Here is an 18,659-nt window from a genome sequence, read left to right on the forward strand (position 1 = left end):
TATTGTTATCCCGCCATTCTCCTTAAAAAGAACCCAAGGCAGCTTAATGTTGTCAAAAAGAACAATACTTAAAAACTAAAAACTGTACTGTATGCAAATATTTTAAAAGAATGAAACCATTACGTCGCTCTGCTAGTCTTTTAAGGTGACACAATATTTTGTCTTCTCTCCATCCACTTTTCTCCCTTTCTTCCCTTAAATACAGAAACCAGGAAACCTCCACCGGCTGCTGATCCTTTTCTGGGCACAATTCGAAGTGCTGGTTTTAGTTTGTAAAGCCCTAAACAACTTGGGTCCGGGCTATCTCCCTACCCAGGTATTAAGACCACCAGGAGAGGCCTTTCTCTCGGTCCCAGCGCCTTCATAGGCACACCTGGTAGGGACATAGGAGAGGAGAGCCTTCTCTGTGGCTGCCCCTTTAGTCTGTGGAACTCCCTCCCACTGGAGGCCAGCCTCACCCCGCCTTTGCAGTCCTTCCGCAAGCAGGCAAATATGGTAGACCTTTCGCTTAAGGCAAAGCTTTTCCCTCAGTGACTGACTCAGTGGCCACTTCGCCATGATGGCTTTGTGGTGCCTTAGGGCGAGTGGCTGCATCTCCGAATTTAGGGAATAACCACGCGAAAGATGCGATTGCCTTCATTGCTTTGACTGCTGGGCTATAAGACCACTCTAGGCAGCTCAGAGGGTCCTCGCGTGCTTGCCTGTGGTGGATGATGCCCTCTGAGCTGAGGCAGGGGGTAGAGGGTCGGCTCGGACCACTAAGCGGACTCAACTAAATCCCTTCATGATCCGTGGTCTTAAAATACTTTGTACCCCATCGCTGGCTGGGAGGAGTGCTGCGCATCAAGCAGGAGACGATGGTGTTAAATGCATGGGAGCAGGAGTCAAGAAATGCATTGGCAACACTGTGCAGGAGAAAACCTAAGATTGCCAATTGCCATGCCGGACCGATGTCCTTAAACACCTCGTAGATTTCTGCCGCAGCAGGAGGACTGTTCTCTATAAAGAGCAGGCATCTCCCATAACCTTCAGAGAGAGGAGCCCCCAACCTTCTGCGGCCGATCCATCCTGCGCAGAAGATATTCAAAAGAGCCAACTTTATAGGTAGTATTATTTATGTAATACTGTTTTATATATATTTATTGTTCTATTTTATGTTGTTAGCTGCCTAGAGTGGTCTTAACTGGCTAGATAGGCAGGGTATAAATAAAATAAATAATAATAAATAATAAAATCCCTCCAGGTGCCTCTACCCACTGAACTGCTGATGATACCTGGAGGGGTGGGGTGGGGGTGGGGCAGTCACATGACTTTCGCCCAGTCATGATGTACGATCACAGGTTAACCCCCAAATCATGACCTGCTGCAACCCAAGGAGAGGAAAGGAAATGAAGATAATTAGGGGTTGTCGGGATCAGGGAGACAGACCGAATTAAGCCATCCGGCTGACATTCGGAGAAGGATGAGGCCAGGAGGAGACTCTGGCCTTGGGCTAGCGGAGCCCCCTGTTATCAAGATCCTAAAAAGAGTCACACCCACCCACCCCCTTCCCGCCTTGGGACAGAGATTTAAAGGAACCGGTCAGCAAGCACCGGACGGCGTTGCTTCTCCAGCCCTCCAAGCCTCGGCTTGCTGACCTTACCTCGCTTTCTGAAGCTTCCTGATCAGATTTTCAGTTCGCTCCTGGCTGCAGCGGTTCAACGGTGCGGTTTGCACCTAAATCGTATTCATTGGGTGGTACAAAGAGGGGTCTGTTCTTAGTCAGCTCCCAAACCTCAGGACCGGTATAACCAGACAGCCTCAGACACCCCAAAGAGGAAGGAATGAACTGCCCCCCCGCCAAGAGAATAGGGTATTCCGAAGCAAACGGCGTGGACTCTGCACTGCAACATTTTGTTGCAACATACATAAGCGCAGATCCTGCTGATGCGTGGAGGATCATCCTCTTGGAACTGCAGAGCTGAAAGAGACCCGATGGGCCACGGAGTCCAGCCTTCTGCCAAGGAGGCCCCGTGGGGACTGTACGTGTGATATTTGCTGAGACTCTCTGAAACATAATGCCGGCCATGAAGAGAAAAATCCCAGGACTATTATATATATTTTATGACTGATTTATAGACAAGCTGGCAGGTTGCTTTTCAAGCCAACCCTGCCATTGAGTGGAAGACCCGTCCCTTCTCATGGTCATCTCTTACCTGCTCCGTTTATTCCCACAGGCTGGGGAATATTCTGCTAAACTCAGCAGCTTTTCTATCACCAAGATTCAACAGGATGCCTGTGCAGTGTATATATAGCATGGGAAAGGGAAGGTGGGGAAGCAGCTTGTCCTTGGCCTCAGGCAGCGAAATCTCTTGAGCTGCTCCAGACGATTCTTTCCTGTTGGGTGATGAAAAATCCTCGTATGAACTCCTAGCCTTGGCTCATCATCTGCCCCCAAAGTCAAAAGCCCCATGCTCCTGGCACGGCCAGGTTTTCTTTCAAACCTTCCTCTCCCCACCTGAAACACGGGCGAAGACCTCTCCGAAAGGTGGGCCTGCCCCAAAACCATCACTCACTGCAGGCAAAAAAGAGTGATGGGGACTTTCCGCCCTTCTGGGCCCTGGTCTTTGTTGCAACAGAGCCCTGTCGCCTGGACGCTTCCTGACCTTTGGGCCGTGTGGATGCTTTGTGCATGATTTACGCCCTGACCAAAGTTCTCTTGTGTTGTGTTGTGCCTGCCTGCGCGCGTGTATGTGTTTAAAATGAAGTCCTCTCCACTGGTTGTCCAGCTCCTGACGGAGATAAAAATGTTTTGGGTCAAGATCAGTCGGGGCCAGAAGGAAATAAAACCGCTTCGTAGCTCCGGTTCCCATCCTGTCCCAAAAGCCACCCAATTGGGCATGCTTGCTTTAGACAAGAGTAGTCCATGGCAGATTGACTACTGGCAAATAGAAGGGGAAGAGATGGAGGCAGTGACAGATTTTACTTTCTTGGGCTCCATGGTCACTGCAGCTGGAGACAGCAGCCACGAAATTAAAAGACGCATATTTCTTTGGAGAGTGACGACAAACCTAGACAGCATCTTAAAAAGCAGAGACATCACCTTGCTGATAAAAGTCTGTATAGTCAAAGCTATGGTTTTTCCAGGAGCGATGTATGGAAGCGAGAGCTGGACCCTAAAGAAAGCTGACCGCCGAAGAATTGATGCTTTTGAATTGTGGTGCTGGAGGAGGCTCTTGAGAGTCCCCTGGACTGCAAGGAGAACAAACCTGTCCATTCGGAAGGAAATCAACCCTGAGTACTCCCTGGAAGGACAGACCCTGAAGCTGAGGCTCCAATCCTTTGGCCATCTCATGAGAAGACTCCCTGGAAAAGACTCTTTTGTGAGTTCTTCCTGACCCCAAGAGTTGAGGCTGAGGAATAAGCAAAGGAAGCCATTCCCTACCGCAGGCCATCCATTTTGAAGTACAGTGGTGCCTCGCTTTACGACTGTCCTGCATTACGATGAATCCGCTTTACGACGATCTTTTGTGATCTCAATTGCGATTGCAAAACGATGGTCTAAATGGGGGAATTTCGCTTTGCGATGATCGGTTCCCAGGTTTGGGAACCGATTCTTCGTAAAACGATGTTTTTTAAACAGCTGATTGGCGGTTTCAAAATGGCCACCAGGTAATTAAATGTGTTTAGGGATGGATTCTTCGCTATACAGGCAGCAGAAATGGCCGCCATATGGAGGATCTTCGCTGGATGGTGATTTTTTACCCCATTGGAACGCACTGAACGGGTTTCAAAGGGCTTTTTATTTTCACTTTCCGATGTTTTCGCTTAACGGCAATTTTCCTGGAACAGATTATTGTTGTTAAGTGAGGCACCACTGTACCCTCTCCCCCCAGCCAAAGAAAATCAACTTCATTCAGTCCCTGTTGAACACTAGCAAGCAGCCAAAATTGTATTGACCCAAAACACCTCTGATTTTGAAGTAACCCTTCAATGTAAATGTCATTACCTGTAACTAAATTAGTCCGGATGTCAATGAACAAAGCAACGAACAGTTGAAAGCAAAGTAACGCCACAAGCTGTCCCAAATTACTTTTTTGGAGGTTGCAAGGAAGATTTTATCATGACATGCAAAAGTTCCTTTTAAGGGCATTTTAAGATACTTGCACCTTTGTGAGACTCTTTCCAGTTTTGTGCCATTCTCTTGACTACTCTTAAGTAGCAAGGGGAGCATTCTGTCTTTTGCATATTTTTCAGGTACAGTATCAGAATTGGCCACTAGGGGGAACCAGAGACTATTTTTGCTGTATTTTTCACCATTGGCAGTAATTAATTAATTAACTGTGTGCCGTCAATCCTGACTTAGGGTGGCCCTTTCTAAGGTTTTCCAGGTAAAGATGACCCAGAAGTGGTTTCGCATGCCCTTCTTCTGGGGGCAACCCTGGGAGTGTGCAGTTTGCTCAAGACCACCCAGTGGCGAATCAAACTCCCAGCCTCTGGCTCCACAGCCAGAGACCTAAGCCACTAAGCTATCCAGCCATACAGCTCTCAATAAACACAAATCGGAGGTATACATACATACATACACACACAAACGGGCTGGAGAAAGCAAACCAGGAACACTTCATAAAGTCAAACAAGATTTGAAAAAGGTGGAAGCAAACCTTTAAGTTTTCAAAACCTTTTTTTTCTTTTTCTTTGGAAAAAAAAAGAGAGACTTTTTTGTTTCCAGTTTACAATCCTGCACAACATTGTAATACGGACCGAAAAATATTAAAAAATAGAAATGCCAATCACAATACGCAACAGCAAACGCCAGTTAACACCACTCACACAAGTTAGAAGGAGAAGACGCAACTTCTTCACTCTGGCATGAAACTTGGGAGGGCTGGTGATAAGTGGGGTCCCCTGCATAGTATGTTAGAGGGTGCCTGTGTAATGGGTCTGAATAAGGGTCTCTTAAAAGTGTCCTTTCTCTATAGGTTAAGGAGACAGTACCTTCTGACTTGCTAGGGGTAGCTGAGTTAGAGTACCAAAGCAAAACCAAACACTGTCCCTCCATGTTATGGTGAGATTGACTGAGGTCTTGGGGGTACAGTGGACCCTCTACTTAAGGAATTAATCCGTATTGGAATGGTTGCTGCAAGTCGAAAAGTCTGTAAGTCGAATCTCCATTGACCTACAATGCACTGAAAACCGATTAATCCCATAACCAGTGGTTTTTATTCTATTTTTATTCCATTTTGGTTTTTTTCTGGTCTGTAAGTCGATTCTCTGGCTGCAAGTCGAATCTAAATTTTGCAGCCAGAGAAGTCTGTAACTCGAAAAGTCTGTAAGTCGAGCCGTCTGTAAGTCGAGGGTCCACTGTATTGGTTGGGCCAGAGGCCACATCATTAAATGCCTACATCCTATCTATGTTGCTAGCCAACAATAATAGCTGCTGAGTTTGCCAACTGATGCATCTGGCCACAAACGAGTTAGCCTTCCGAGTTTTTACACATTTAAGATTTTTTTTTCTGACCTTTTGATTTCGGTGTTCCATCTATTATCTTTATCAATATTAAAACACCCAATGGAAAAGAAAGAAAGCATTTTCCGGGAAATATGCTATCGATCTGTATCTCAAGGAAGGCTGCTCGCGGATCAGGACCTTTGCTGGCCTGAAATTGGTTTGGCTTCCTCAAATCTAAGAGGGAAATGGCTTCAGAGACTTAATAAACCACAGGGATTGGATCTGAGATTATTCCACACACTCCTCCTCTCTGGCATTTGTTTAAAAAAGCATTCAAGCACAACTCGGCATTCTTTTGTTTGAAAAATAGATCGACGCAGCATCTTGTTTTTAACATGAATTTGCTTAGATGGTGTTAAGAGAGCAAAGCTGTTCTACCAGGTCACCCTTCCTTGCTTTCTGAAGCTGGTCTGTATCATCTCAAACACTGCTACAACTTTCTTGGTCCAATTTCTTCCCCAAACTCTGTTCCCACGGGGCATTTGGGGACACGGGCACTCCGGGTCTTCTCCTCCACTCTCGGCACCAACCAAGAGGCGGCAGACCAGAAGCAGCCTCTCCGAAAAGGAACACAGGCGTTCGGAATCCAGCCAGCAAGAGAGTACGGCGATTCGCAGAAAACGAACCGCATGAAGAGTTCCGTTTTCGGCCAGGGCTCAGTCGTCAGAATCCGTGTCGTGCCTCCTCCTGGCTACGCGCGCAGGCGGGGACCGGCTTTGTCTCGGCTTCCGGGCCCCTTGGCTTTTGTCTCTGGGAGGGGAAGCCCGGCTGGCACCCTCTTTGCTGCTTCGGCGTTCCCTCCCTCTGAGCTTGGCCATTTCCTTCGTGCCACCAGAGGAAACCGAGCTGTTCCTCTGCCGCCTGCTGAGTCTTTTTTCTTCTCCTCGGGCAGGTGATGAATGGCTGTCACGGAGGCTGGCTCCAGCCTGCCGGGAGGATGATGGATGGCGCTCGGAAGGCAAAGGAGCGGGTTGTCTTTTTCTGAAAACACACACACAGAGAAGGCCAGGTCAGCGATTGCCGGGAGAGCAAAGAGCGCGTCAGGGACAGAGCAAGAAAGAGACCCTTTAGCCTGGTTGTCCTTCAAAAGAAGCATCCAGGCATCCCGGGGGCCTCCCCTCTGCCAAACCGCCTGCATTTAAGCCAAGCTTGTGAAAAGTTTCTGGTTTCGGGAACTGCAAAGGCCTATGAAAACGCTCTTCACACTAAAAAAGGAGGATTTCTTTTGGCCGTGGACCACATGAAATCCAGGGGGGCTGCACAGAGCTTTTAAAAATGCACACATCGAGAGGCAGATAAGAAGTGTGGAAAAACAACACGTTTTTGCTCCCAGAAATCTAGGAAGGGCAATTTTTATTTCAAAATGGACGGCAGCTCCATCAGCCAAAAAAATAAAAACAAACAAACAAAACCACACTTAATTTAAAGACAAAACAGAAGGGGATTTCCAGAAACAGAATCAGGTTATGCTTTATATTTTCTTTCATTTTGCATTTTTTTGGGGGGGGTTAAAGGTAAAAGGTTCGCCGTGACCTTTAGTCCAATTGTGTCCAGCTCTAGGGCGCGGTGCTCACCTCTGTTTCCAAGCCGTAGAGTGAGCGTTTTGTACGAAGACAGTTTCCATGGTCACGTGGCCAGTGCGACTAGACATGGAACACCATCAAGGTGGTGGTACCTATTTATCTACTCGCATTTTTACATCCTTTCGAACTGCTAGGTTGGCAGGAGCTGGGACAAGCGACGGGCGCTCCCTCCGTCGTGTGGATTCGATCTTACGACGCTAATTTCCGACCTTGCAGCACAGAGGCTTCTGCAGTTTAACCCGCAGTGCCACCACGTCCCACTATTTATCTAGGACAACCTCAAATGTAACTTGATGTCATTGTAATCAGCACAAATGTCCCTTTTTTGGGGGGAGGGGGGAGGATAGCCTAAAGTGCATCATCATACAGGCCAGAAGAGGACACGGGTCCTGGAGACGCCTAGCTTCCACCCATGACGCTTACTTTCTAGGCTGACACCATGGCCAGAGTCCTACTCACACCAGTGAAAATAGAACAGAGGAAACGGCACCAACGGACGGCTACTAGTGCACAAGGTGCCCCTTCCGTTCCTTGTCATGTGACCATCGCGTGAATCCGGTGTACCAGATCACGCATCAACGTGTAACGATTCACTACTGCCCTTTGCACCATGGCATTTACACCGGTGGAGCTAACCCATTAGACCCAAGCCCCAAAAGACACAGGTATGAAAGAGAGACAGCCCGATCAGCGACGGCCATCATCCTACCTCGCCCGGTCGTCTGAGGAAGAGGAGGAGGAAGAGGGAGAGCCTCTTTTTCTCTGCCGTTTCTCTTTCTCTGTTTTCTTTTCCTTCTTGTGCTTTTTCTTTTTCTTCTTCTTCTTCTCTTTCTTTTTGGATTTCTTGCTGACGCTCTCTGGCCTGGATAGTTAGAGCGTAATAGGTACAGTCCCCCTCTCTCTCTCTGTAAAGACCCCTTCACACCCCCTGAGCGCCTACCAGGAAAACTGCCTAACTGAGAGAAGTACAACGGAACCCATGATCTCAGGAGGGGGTGAGCGCTCCAACCCTGGCGGAGTTCAAGAGCACTTAAGACCACCCCCTGGCAGATGTCCTTTGATTGGTATTCCTGCCTCGAGCAGGGGGTTGGACTGGATGGCCTTAGAGGCCCCCTTCCAACTCAGTTATTTTATGATTCTATGACTCACAAAATGAAGCAGCATCCTCACAAACCTGTCGACAAGCCTACGGTACAATCACAAGACCGGGCTTTCAAAAGGACGCAAGAAGAGCGAAAGCTGGAAGTGCTTGTTTGTAGTAGCAACTATGGGGAAAACTCCTCGCACATGGAAAGCTAGTGTGTCAGGAGGAAGATCTAGAGCAGGGAAAACCAAAAAACCTCCGGGGTGGCTCATGCCTGACCCTGGATCTTGGCGGACCACACCAGGCTCCCCAAAGCACCCCAAAAACATTCCTATAAAACTGAGATTTTAAGAGTGATGGCTTCTAGAGACCAAAAATACACGTTTGCTTGTTTTTAATGGAGCTGGACTCTAGGAGAAAGAGTCCCTCTGGCTACCCAATCTGCTTTCTAAACTCTCTTCCATCCTTCCTGAGATGCTCCCCTGCCCATATCAGCCTCCACTCTGAATCCAAGTCTCCTCCCAAAACTGCAGCCCTCTCCCCCCCCAATGGCCCCCCAAGATCAAAATCAGGAAAGCGCGAGTCGGGTGGCTTCTTACCGCGGTTCTTCCTCTTCCTCCTCTGGTTTTCTTTTCGGGGCCAAAATCTCTGGACCACTTGCTGTTCGAAGATGCTAAGGAAAACGAAGAAGGGATACGGCCAGCTCTCAAACATGGCTCATTAGAAGAGACAAAAGGGTAGCCACTAATCTGACCTTGCCTTCCTGTCTGCAGTCCTCGAAATCTGCCAATATGTGCTAGACAATGACATTACAAGCTATGAGCAGAGAGGTGTGCTGTTCGAGACTCTCTCATGGAGGAAACTCTCTCAGTGCACTAAGCCAGGGTCAGGGTGATGTGTTTACAGTGGTGCCTCGCTTAACGACGTTAATTCATTCCAGCAAAATCGCTATAGAATGAAAACGTTGTAAAGCAAAAATAAAAAAAACCATTGAAACGCATTAAAACCCGGTTAATGTGTTCCAATGGGCTAAAAACTGACCGTCCAGCAAAGATCCTTCATACGGCGGCCATTTTCGGTGCCATAGCGAGGAATCCATCCCTAAGCACATCAGGGAGCCATTTTGAAAACCCGACGATCAGCTATTTTGATCATCGTAATGCAAAGAATTGGTTCCCGAAACAGGGAACCAATCATCGCACAGAGAAATTCCCTCATTTAAAACATCATTTTGCAATCGGAATTGCAATTGCAAAAACATCGTCATGAAGCGGATTCGTCGTAATGCGGGGTAATCGTTAAGCGAGGCATGACTGTAGTTTCTTTTCCAGAGCACCAGGAACATTCTTTTTTCCTACATAAGTGTACATCTACATGGAAGGTTTCAGAATGAATTCGTGCCAGTTCGCTGGATGGCCGAACAGGTGTTTGGTGGCACTTGCCAGCCCTGCCTTTTCTGGCAGACAACCTCTCTGAGGCAGCCTCCCGCCCTGCCTCCTCCAGCATCCTCTCTGAGCGAGCCCCTGCCAGAGGAGGCAGGGAACGAGAAGTGCCGAACGCCGGCACAGCCAAGAAACAAACCGGTAGAAAGCACCCGTTTGTGCCCACCTCTGTTCAGAATGCCATCACTTTCCTGCTGAAAATTTTTAAGCAGGTAGCAAAAATTTTTTGTTTGCTTTTGTTTCAAAGCCAATCTTTCAATTAAAATAAAACAGGAAAAAAAAACTTCATGCAAGAAGTCAGCTTTGGCACTCACAATTTTGGACACAATTATTTGGTCAATCAAACTGTCGTAAATTTACTGTGGCAACCCTATAAGACACAAAACGGAACTTGGAACAATTTCCTTGGGTTTTTTTTGGGGGGAGGGAGTGTTTCAACTCCTCAAATCCTCCGGCTAGCATGGCCACCACTTCTGGTAGCTCTGTTTCTAAGGACAGAGGGCAACGTGGCCTTTATTCCTAGGTGGCTACCAGATGTGGGAGCTTCGGAAGCTCACGGCAGGTAAGGAAACACACCACTGGATGTGCGCGCTGCAGGGAGCCCAGTGAGTGGACGAGACCGGTTCTGGAGGGGTGGGAATGGGCCACTGTGGCACTTGCAGTGCCGAGCTTCGCATTCGTATCCCCCAGGATACGAAGATGAAGCTCACACATCTAGTGGCTACTTAAAGATGCCGATTTACGTGCTTACAATCACCCCAAAGCCACAATTCCAAAACTCAGAAAGACTGGTTTCTGGAGGTTCCTGAAGCAACCAGACCATGTTGTCTGGTGGATTCCGGGTGGATTCAGTGCAAAAGCAACAAGATTTTGCTAAGGTCTGCCCTATAGGATGTTGTGGCTCACACATAACTTTCATATTCTGTGTTTCTGGATTCTGATGTGGGACTTTTTTTTTTTTTGACCCAATGACAAAACCAGTTTTAGGAGGAGGGGGCGGGAAACAGAACAGAGAAGTGCAGAACGGGAAAACATTCAGCGATTTCAGAGACGGCCACCCTCCTCTCACTTCCATGAACTGAGACGGGGAAGCGGAAGGGAGATGTGACAAAAATCAACCACTCACCGTGAAGACGGAAAGGCCCAGTTTCGCTGCTTCTTTGTCTTCTTTGGAAAACAACATCCTGCCACCAGCGCTTCTGGAAAGACATTTTATTGAAATTAAGGGACCTCAGTACCCAGATCACGATGGCCCTTCATTGGGGTTGAAGTGCGATCTCCAGAGACAAAGCTTAATGTCATTTCTATTTAATTTTTTTGAACAGAGCAGAGTTCTGGCTCCCGGGATCCAACATAAAGGATTTTTTAAACAAGCCCAAACTCCAGCGAGCTTCTGTTTGCCGAATCCTAATGAAGACAGAATTCTATTAGCACCTTAGAAGATTTTTGGTATGGTTAAGGGATGTGGTGGCGCTGCGGTTAAACCACAGAAGCCTCTGGGCTGCAAGGTCGGAAGACCAGCCGTTTACCAGTTAACCATTTACCAGCTAACTGGATCGGACTCAGGTTGTGAGCAGAGTCTTGACTGCAGTACTGCAGCTGAACCACCACACTGCAGGAGGCTCTTACTAAAGTATGGAGAAGGAGAGTCATATATACTGCCTTGAGCACATAGGATGAAAACCAGGATACGTTTGAAATGAATCATGAGCAAATGCACGTCAGGTAAGGAAACAAAGACCTGACATCTGTAGCACAGCTGAGCAATGTGCTGGAGGGAAGCACAGAGAGTAGGGTAGCAAGAGGTGGACACAGAAAGAATTTCTTACAGGCATCCTCTTAGGGTGTTATCTCTCTCCCCCCCCCCCCCCACTCTTGAGAGAAGAACCTGGACAATCAGGCCAAGTACCTCGAGCTCCCGAGCCCCATCACACGATCCACACTCTTCTCGTCCCGTTCTGCTGAATCGCGCTTGCAGACTTCGGCAAGGTCCTTAAGGGCAGAAAAACAACACAAAATGAAACAGGCCCGTAAAATCATGGGAGTGATTACAGTGGCGCCTCGCTAGACAGTTACCCCGCATGACAGTTTTTTCGCTAGACACTGACTTTTTGCGATCGCTATAGCGATTCGCAAAAGAGTGATTCCTATGGGGGAATTTCGCTGGACAATGTTTGGTCCCTGCTTCGCAAACCGATTTTTGCTAGACAGCGATTTTGACAGCTCCCTCCACTCTTGCAAAACGGGTGTTTTCGGGACCTAAGCTTCGCAAGACAGCGATTTAAACAGCTGATCGACAGTTTGCAAAGCGGCTTTCCTATGGCCGACCTTCGCTAGACAACGATGATTCTTCCCCATTGGAATGCATTAAACAGGTTTCAATGCAGTCCAATGGGGAAATGCTTTTCGCTAGACAATGATTTCGCTAAACAGCAATTTCAGTGGAACGGATTATCATCCTCTAGTGAGGCACCACTGTACATTTATGAGCCATAGCATCTCCTCCTTCTTTAAGACTTCCTGTGTTCCATTCGACCTCCCCATGTCAACCATCGGCCCCAAGCTTGACATGAAACCGGATCAAGGGGATGGCTTTGCTAAATATGGATCTGACCACACCAATTCTACCTCAGAGGGAAACAAAAAAGACATGAGGAGGCCTCCTCATGGCACCTTTTACTGGCCAAATTAATTATCCAGAGATCCAAGGCTGAGGTCTAATTAATTTGGTTTGTTTGTTTACTTTCTATACCGCCCATCTGAGGGATGGTCCCTCTGAGCCATTGACAACCATGACAATCACAATAGCATTAAAGCATTAAACTATATAATGAAGGTGCCTTAAATTAAACTAAAATAACTAAGTTACAGAACATATTAAAATTGGGTGGCAACTCAATATGAAATTTTAGGAGATGAAATTGCTTTGGAAGAAAAAGCAGTTGTGGGTTGTTTTTCTTTCGGATTTGGCAAGATAATTTATGTCTTTGTCATTTGGCTTTGTCAATCGGCTTTGTCGTTCTTGCTAAAGTCTGGGAAATGCCGGAGAGCCTGTTGAAAAACTTCCTGTTCCTTCAGATTGCAGCTCATGAACACTACAATTTTTAAAAAAATATGTTCTTGAAACGTAAATAAGCATACCTCTTTGCTGAGGCCTGTTGGCTGCTTCTTGACATTCTTATAACCTCTGTGAATAATGAAGACAAAGACTTTAAGCCATGGGGTTTGCAAATGTAGATGAAGATTTTTGCTGCCGTGACACCCCCCGCCCCCCGAGAGCTGACATTCAATCAAAGGGTTTTTTTTGTTTTTTTATTTACTGCATTTACATTCTGCCTTTCTGCTTTAAAAAAAAAAAGGCAGCTACCAAACGTTACTTAGTAAAGGTTCCCCTTGACATTGAGTCCAGTCGTGTCCGACTCTAGGGTGCGGTGCTCCTCCCTGTCTCCAAGCCGTAGAGCCAGTGTTTTTGTCCAAAGACCGTTTCCGTGGTCACGTGGCCAGCGCAACTAGACACACAACGCTGTGACCTTCCCACGGTGATGGTCCCTATTTATCTACTCAGGTTTTTACATGCTTTCGAACGGCTACGTTGGCGGGAGCTGGAATGGTGCTCACTCCGTCGCATGGATTCGATCTTACGACTGCAGGTCTTCCGACCTTGCAGCACAGAGGCTTCTGTGGTTTAACCTGCAGCGCCACCCACGTCCCTTCAAGCATTACTTAAGCTGGTGCAAAACACACTGACAATAGATTAAATAGGAAAAGCTTTAGCCCTGCACATTCCAAAGCAATGGAAACCAAACAGAAGTCAGCAATGCCATTTCAAAAGGCTAGGCTGAAAAGATGCAATTTTTTACATTCTCTTGTAAAAAGAGCAGGAAATGATCCTGAGTTTGAAGAAAGGTGCCTTCTGCTCTGGGAGGAACACTGGGCCACGATGTTCTCCGGAAGACTCCTTCGGAAGAACCCACAAAGTCTGTCTTGCCAACAGCATCCCAGTGGACTGTGCTCTGGGCATCAGCACACAGGCATGACTTAAAGGGTGAAAGGGAATCAGGAACCACCAGTATTCGAACCCCGGCCAGATATTTGTCTGCTTTATTTTTATAATCAGCAGTACACCTCAGATTCCATGGTGATGGTTCTCAGGGTCATTCGTGCGGGTAGGAAAACCGGCCCACTTGGAGAAGTGTGCGCGTTTCACGGGTGTGCACGTGACCACCGACACCAAACACAGCCAGAAAGTTGCGACTCCCGGACTTACAAAGCTGCCATCATGGCTTCCTCCTCCGTTCGCCGGATCGCGGCCAGCTCTTCCTCCCGCGAGACAGGGGTGTCCCCTTTCTTCCCCTTGGCGTACCACGTGAGGTCCTTGCCTTTCTGCCACCGGCCCACGGGAGCCATCAGGGAATTCCCTGCAGAGGACGTGGAAAACAGACGCGACGTCAACAGAGAAGCAGGGAGTCCGATGCAAAAAAGAGAGACCGCTTTACGAAAGGGGAAAAACCAGGGAGCCTTGCCGTCGGCGAAATACCAGCAGCTTCCAGCTCCCTGCAAGGTGTGGGTTTGGAGACCAGCAGCCCTCGAGGCCACGTCATCTGAAAGACCACCTCCTTCCAGATAACTCTGTCTGGGATCTGGGAGGGTCAACAGACCGCGGCATGTCCCGTCCCTCCCCCCCCCCCAAAGAGTGAGTATCTGAGTATCTTCAGCCATGGAATGGCTCCATCCGAGCACCGGCGGCCGGCCAAACCTACATTCTTCCAAAAAAAAAAGGCCTTGGGTCGTCAAAAGTGAGTTTGGCACACCTCTGTCGATCTGCTTTTGAACAAAACGTTTAAATCTGGTTTGAAAAAAAAATGTTAATCTGTTTATTGCATTGGGAACCCTGGTGGAGTGAAAAATGAATGAAGTTTAGGAACACGGACGGGAGCTGGTCTTTGGTAGAAGTGTGCAGGTGTGTGTTTAAAAAAATAATCTTTTTTTATAAATGGGGTGATGCTGGGTAATTGTGCCGCATTTTAGGGCTTTAGCAACCATCTCTCAGCCTAACTCATTTTTTAATTTTATTTTTAAACAACTGGCCACTAAATGGTGCAAGAGGGTGGGCATACAGAATCACGGCGCTGGAAGGGGCCTCTAAGGCCATCTAGTCTGACCCCCCTGCTCAAGGCAGGAATCGCAAATCAAGGCATATCCGACAGAGGGTTGTCCAATTTTCTCTTGAATGCCTCCGGCGTTGGAGCGCTCACCACCTTCCCCCTGAGGTCATCGGTTCCACTGTCATACTGTTCTAACAATTAGGAAGTTTTTCCTGATATTCACCCTAAACCTGGCTTTCTGTAACTTGAGACCATCATGGCATATCCTGCCCTCTGGGGTGATGGAGAACAGATTCTGCCCTGTCGAAACCGAAGCAACGATATCTGGACCTCTCAAAGGCGCTCAGGCCTGTTCTAGTCTATTGCTCACTAGGATGGAAACTTTATTCTGTTTTCCGATCATGTGACTGCATGGTACCGAGGAGCTACGATCCCTGAGAAGCGTTCATTAAATGCGATTTGCGTCTGGCACCATTAAATAACTGCAAAACATGTCACGCTGCCTGGATTTCTGCTCTGCTATTCTGCTGTGATTTTTTCACAAGGCACTAAGGACCTTCATCTCTGGATCTCGGGTTTTAATGTTATTACTTCCCTACTGCAGGACAGATCCTAAAGCTGAGGCTCCAATCCTTTGGCCATCTCATGAGAAGAGAAGACTCCCTGGAAAAGACCCTGATCTTGGGAAAGTGTGAGGGCAAGAGGAGAGAAGGGGACGACAGAGGACGAGATGGTTGGACAGTGTCATCGAAGTGACCAACATGAATTTGACCCAACTCTGGGAGGCCGTGGAAGACAGGAGGGCCTGGCGTGCTCTGGTCCATGGGGCCACGGAGAGTCAGACATGACTTAACGTCTAAAGAACAACTTCCCTACAGCAGTTCGAAGAAACAGACAAAACTGAAGGTGAGGCCGAGAGCTAGAATTCCTTAATGGGGCCATCTCAAAAAAGAAACAGATTTTTAAAAAGGAAGAAATCATCTCACCCAGGTAGTTTTCCCTTTGTTTATCCGTCTTCACATCTTCCCAGTTGAACTGATCCTGCCCACCTCTCACACCACCCCGAGAGGAGCCAAACATGATGATGGAGAGTTGAAAAAAGCACCGCAAACTTTATTTTTGAAGTGGTCCTGCTACCGAAGCATCTTCAGCTGTCCATCCTTCTGCATCTGGATCTAGTAAATGAAACAAGAGGCAACAGGTTTATAGATTTCTTACAACATTATGAACCGTCATAATTCCAAGATTCTGTTGAACAGTTTTAAGTTACTTATTGTTATATTTTATTTTTTAAAAAACTTCTAAACCGCCTATCAAGGGTCACTCTGGGTACAGCCATAACGAAAATGAACATACAAACAGTACGAACATATAATTCACAATTAAACATTAAAATTAAAAACCAAACTGTTTTAAAATCAGGCAGTGGCTGGAGGTGTTGGGTTTACTGTATAGTCTCAATGAGCTATTATTCTGGATTTGCTTATTCCACATGTATGTGGATGCAGTCACAGAACCCAGGACACTGTAAATTCAAACCTGCAACACCCCTATAATATGGCCTTATCGCCACCCTAATAAAAATAACAATTTGAACATTTTATATTTTGTCTGTTGACCGTCGAGGTGACTCAGATGAATTCATTAGTTAAAACAGACACCAGCATAAGCATGATTTTTTTTTACATGAGCAGATAATCAGCAGGCACAACAGTGATTCTGAAAGAAACCTTCATCCCGTAAAGATCCAGGTCTTACAGGCCTTTTGCTGCAAAACACAACTGCCTTAGAAATTATTTCTTCAAAGGAAGTACAGTAGGACCACCTTATCTGCAGAATCAGTATCCGCTGATTCATTTATCCAGTCTAAAAACATTTAATACATTACAAGAAAATATACATATCCAGCAATGAAGTTACCAGAACTGACCATTAGAGGGAGCCAAAGGCCATGCTGTATGTATAGCATTTGCTGTACTGTACTGGTGTTTGCTATTATCCACGGTTTTCAGCATCTGCAAAACGACCCCCCTCCCCCGATTTCCCACTGATACAGGGGACCTGCTGTAACAGCAAAGCGTCTAAGCACAACCATAAGGTCTTTCCTTTCGGATGTGAACGGTTACAGTGTCTCTGGGCAATTGCAGAGTGCTTTTTCCATCCAATAAGCAGCCACTGTTTTCTCACCCTTCCAAAGATCCTTTCTGCTTGTGAACTGAGAGCACCTTTCACAGACTGCTCACCAGGATTGGTGCAGGGAAGAAGAACTAAGGAGGAAAACAGGAGTGAAAATGCTCAAGGCACCCATGATTCTCACCTCTGCCTGGCCCAGGACAACCCATCTGACCAAGAAAATAGGATTCTGGCTCCTGGTCAGTCCCTAAAGTCCTGCTTTTTTTTGGGGGGGGGGGGAAGAGGCATTATTAAAGGCTAATAATCCTAGGAGCAAACTTTCAAGGAGCCCCCCCCCCCATTTGCAGAGTTGTGCCCGTTTCCTGAACGATTAACAGGCGGATGCCCAAATGCGGGGGTGGGGGAAGGATAGCAAGGCGATCAAAAGGGGGGCGAGACTGGGTTCTTGCACTACCACTCCCAGAGTTCTCAGATGGGGATGCTGGGAGTTGTAGTCCAAGAACCCAGACGAGTCAGATCCCGGGGGGGGAGCCATTGCAATGCTTGCAAAGAGGGGGGGCGGGCTCAGCCTCATTGCAAAGGGTCTCCTCTCACCGGCGCTTGACCCTGCCAGCAGGGCCCCGATCCTCAAGGATCAGCAAAGCACAAGGCTGGGTTGGGGGGGAGGAAGCAAAGGGAGAGCCAAAGAATAAAAAAAAAAAAAGCACAACCCTGGAGCAGCCTTTCCCCCCCCCTCTTGAATTCAGCAGGGGCTTCCTCCCGAGTAAGCCGGCACAGCTTCCATAGGGAGCGACTTACCGGGGAGTAAAGGCTCGACCCCCCTCCTCCTCTACGCCCAGCCTGTCTCTCTCGCGCGCGCGCATGCGCGCTGCACAAACCCCGGGACCCACTTCCGGCAGGGCGTGGGAGATACCATGGCTCGGCTTCCGGCGGGGGGGGGGGGCGGAGGAGGGCGCGGGTTGGGTTGCACCAAGCGGGTGGGAGGGGGTGGCCAACCTTTTTCTCCCCTCCCTCAAGAGCCCCTCTGCGCCTTAGCAGCTTTAGTTCATGTCGTTATTTCTATCTTTCTTTGTGGATAAGCAAAGGTGGCCAACTTTTTCCCCCTCAAGGGCCCCTCTGCGCCTTAGCAGTTTTAATTAATGCAGTTATTTCTATATTTCTTTGTGGATAAGAGAAAGTGGCCAACTTTTCTCCTCCAAGGGCCCCTCTGCACCTTACCACCTATAGTTCATGCAGTTATTTCTATATTTCTTAGTGGATAAGGGAAAGTGGCCAACTCCCCCCCTTCCAAGGGCCCCTCTGCACCTTAACTTAATGCAGTTATTTATATATTTGTTTTACTCACACAAACAAAAGATGGCAGAGGGTGGGATCATGTAGGTAGCTTGGTTGGATTTTCTGGGAACGTCGCTGTTTATGAGTAAATGCACAGGAGTGTTTGAATGGAGGGGGAAAAGGTGAAGCTGGCGACCTTGTCTTCTTTGAGGGTAACCGGGGGCAAAGCTGCTGAGAGAGTATTTGCTCTCACCTCAAGGTGCGCAACATCGGATTTAAAAACGGTTCGGGTTTTTGAAAGGCAAACGGAGTCCGCATCATCCCACGAAGATGATGAATCAAGAAATGCTCCTTAGCCATAAAGCTCACGTAGCTGTTTTGCAGTTTCAAATAACGGGTGGGAACCCGGACTCAATCGAAGCCTCACAAAAGGCACAACATCGGTTCACTCCAGCCTAAATTCCCCGGAAATCGTGAATGCGGATGGAGGCTCGTGGGCCGGGATGCTCCTCGGTTTAAAACAAGCCAAACTTTGCCCCTAGAAAC

The 18,659-nt window shown here is 47.7% G+C and overlaps 1 protein-coding gene across 3 annotated transcripts; it reads right to left on the minus strand.

The window, feature by feature from the left end:
* Positions 1-5,911: 5,911 nt before the first annotated feature.
* Positions 5,912-17,738, minus strand: C6H1orf35 (chromosome 6 C1orf35 homolog). 3 transcript variants are annotated; one of them, XM_020804935.3, is made up of 9 exons: positions 17,637-17,738; positions 15,692-15,880; positions 13,868-14,018; positions 12,742-12,787; positions 11,510-11,592; positions 10,727-10,799; positions 8,758-8,831; positions 7,784-7,936; positions 5,912-6,472 (listed from the first exon to the last, which is right to left on the minus strand). In XM_020804935.3, the coding sequence occupies exons 2-9, from the start codon at positions 15,783-15,785 to the stop codon at positions 6,148-6,150; spliced, it is 999 nt and encodes a 332-aa protein (XP_020660594.3). In that variant the 5' UTR covers positions 15,786-15,880; positions 17,637-17,738; the 3' UTR covers positions 5,912-6,147. The 3 variants fall into 3 exon arrangements, with proteins under 3 accessions (XP_020660594.3, XP_072858892.2, XP_072858891.2); XM_073002791.2 differs by having other exon boundaries at positions 15,692-15,874; positions 17,637-17,726; XM_073002790.2 differs by lacking the exon at positions 17,637-17,738 and adding an exon at positions 16,893-16,960.
* Between the last annotated feature and the right edge of the window lie 921 nt (positions 17,739-18,659).

Source organism: Pogona vitticeps, chromosome 6, assembly GCF_051106095.1.
Source record: "Pogona vitticeps strain Pit_001003342236 chromosome 6, PviZW2.1, whole genome shotgun sequence".
Classification (NCBI taxonomy): Eukaryota; Metazoa; Chordata; class Lepidosauria; order Squamata; family Agamidae; genus Pogona; species Pogona vitticeps.

What these genes read in the sequence shown, in the direction of transcription:
- C6H1orf35 (XM_020804935.3), bottom strand. Translation starts at nt 15,785, where the DNA reads ATGTTTGGCTCCTCTCGGGGTGGTGTGAGAGGTGGGCAGGATCAGTTC. An exon ending in TGGGCCTTTCCGTCTTCACG is followed by an intron (nt 8,832 to 10,726) that starts GTGAGTGGTTGA and finishes CGTTTTCCTTAG; the next exon opens with CATCTTCGAACAGCAAGTGG. An exon ending in GAGGAAGAGGAAGAACCGCG is followed by an intron (nt 7,937 to 8,757) that starts GTAAGAAGCCAC and finishes CTAACTATCCAG; the next exon opens with GCCAGAGAGCGTCAGCAAGA.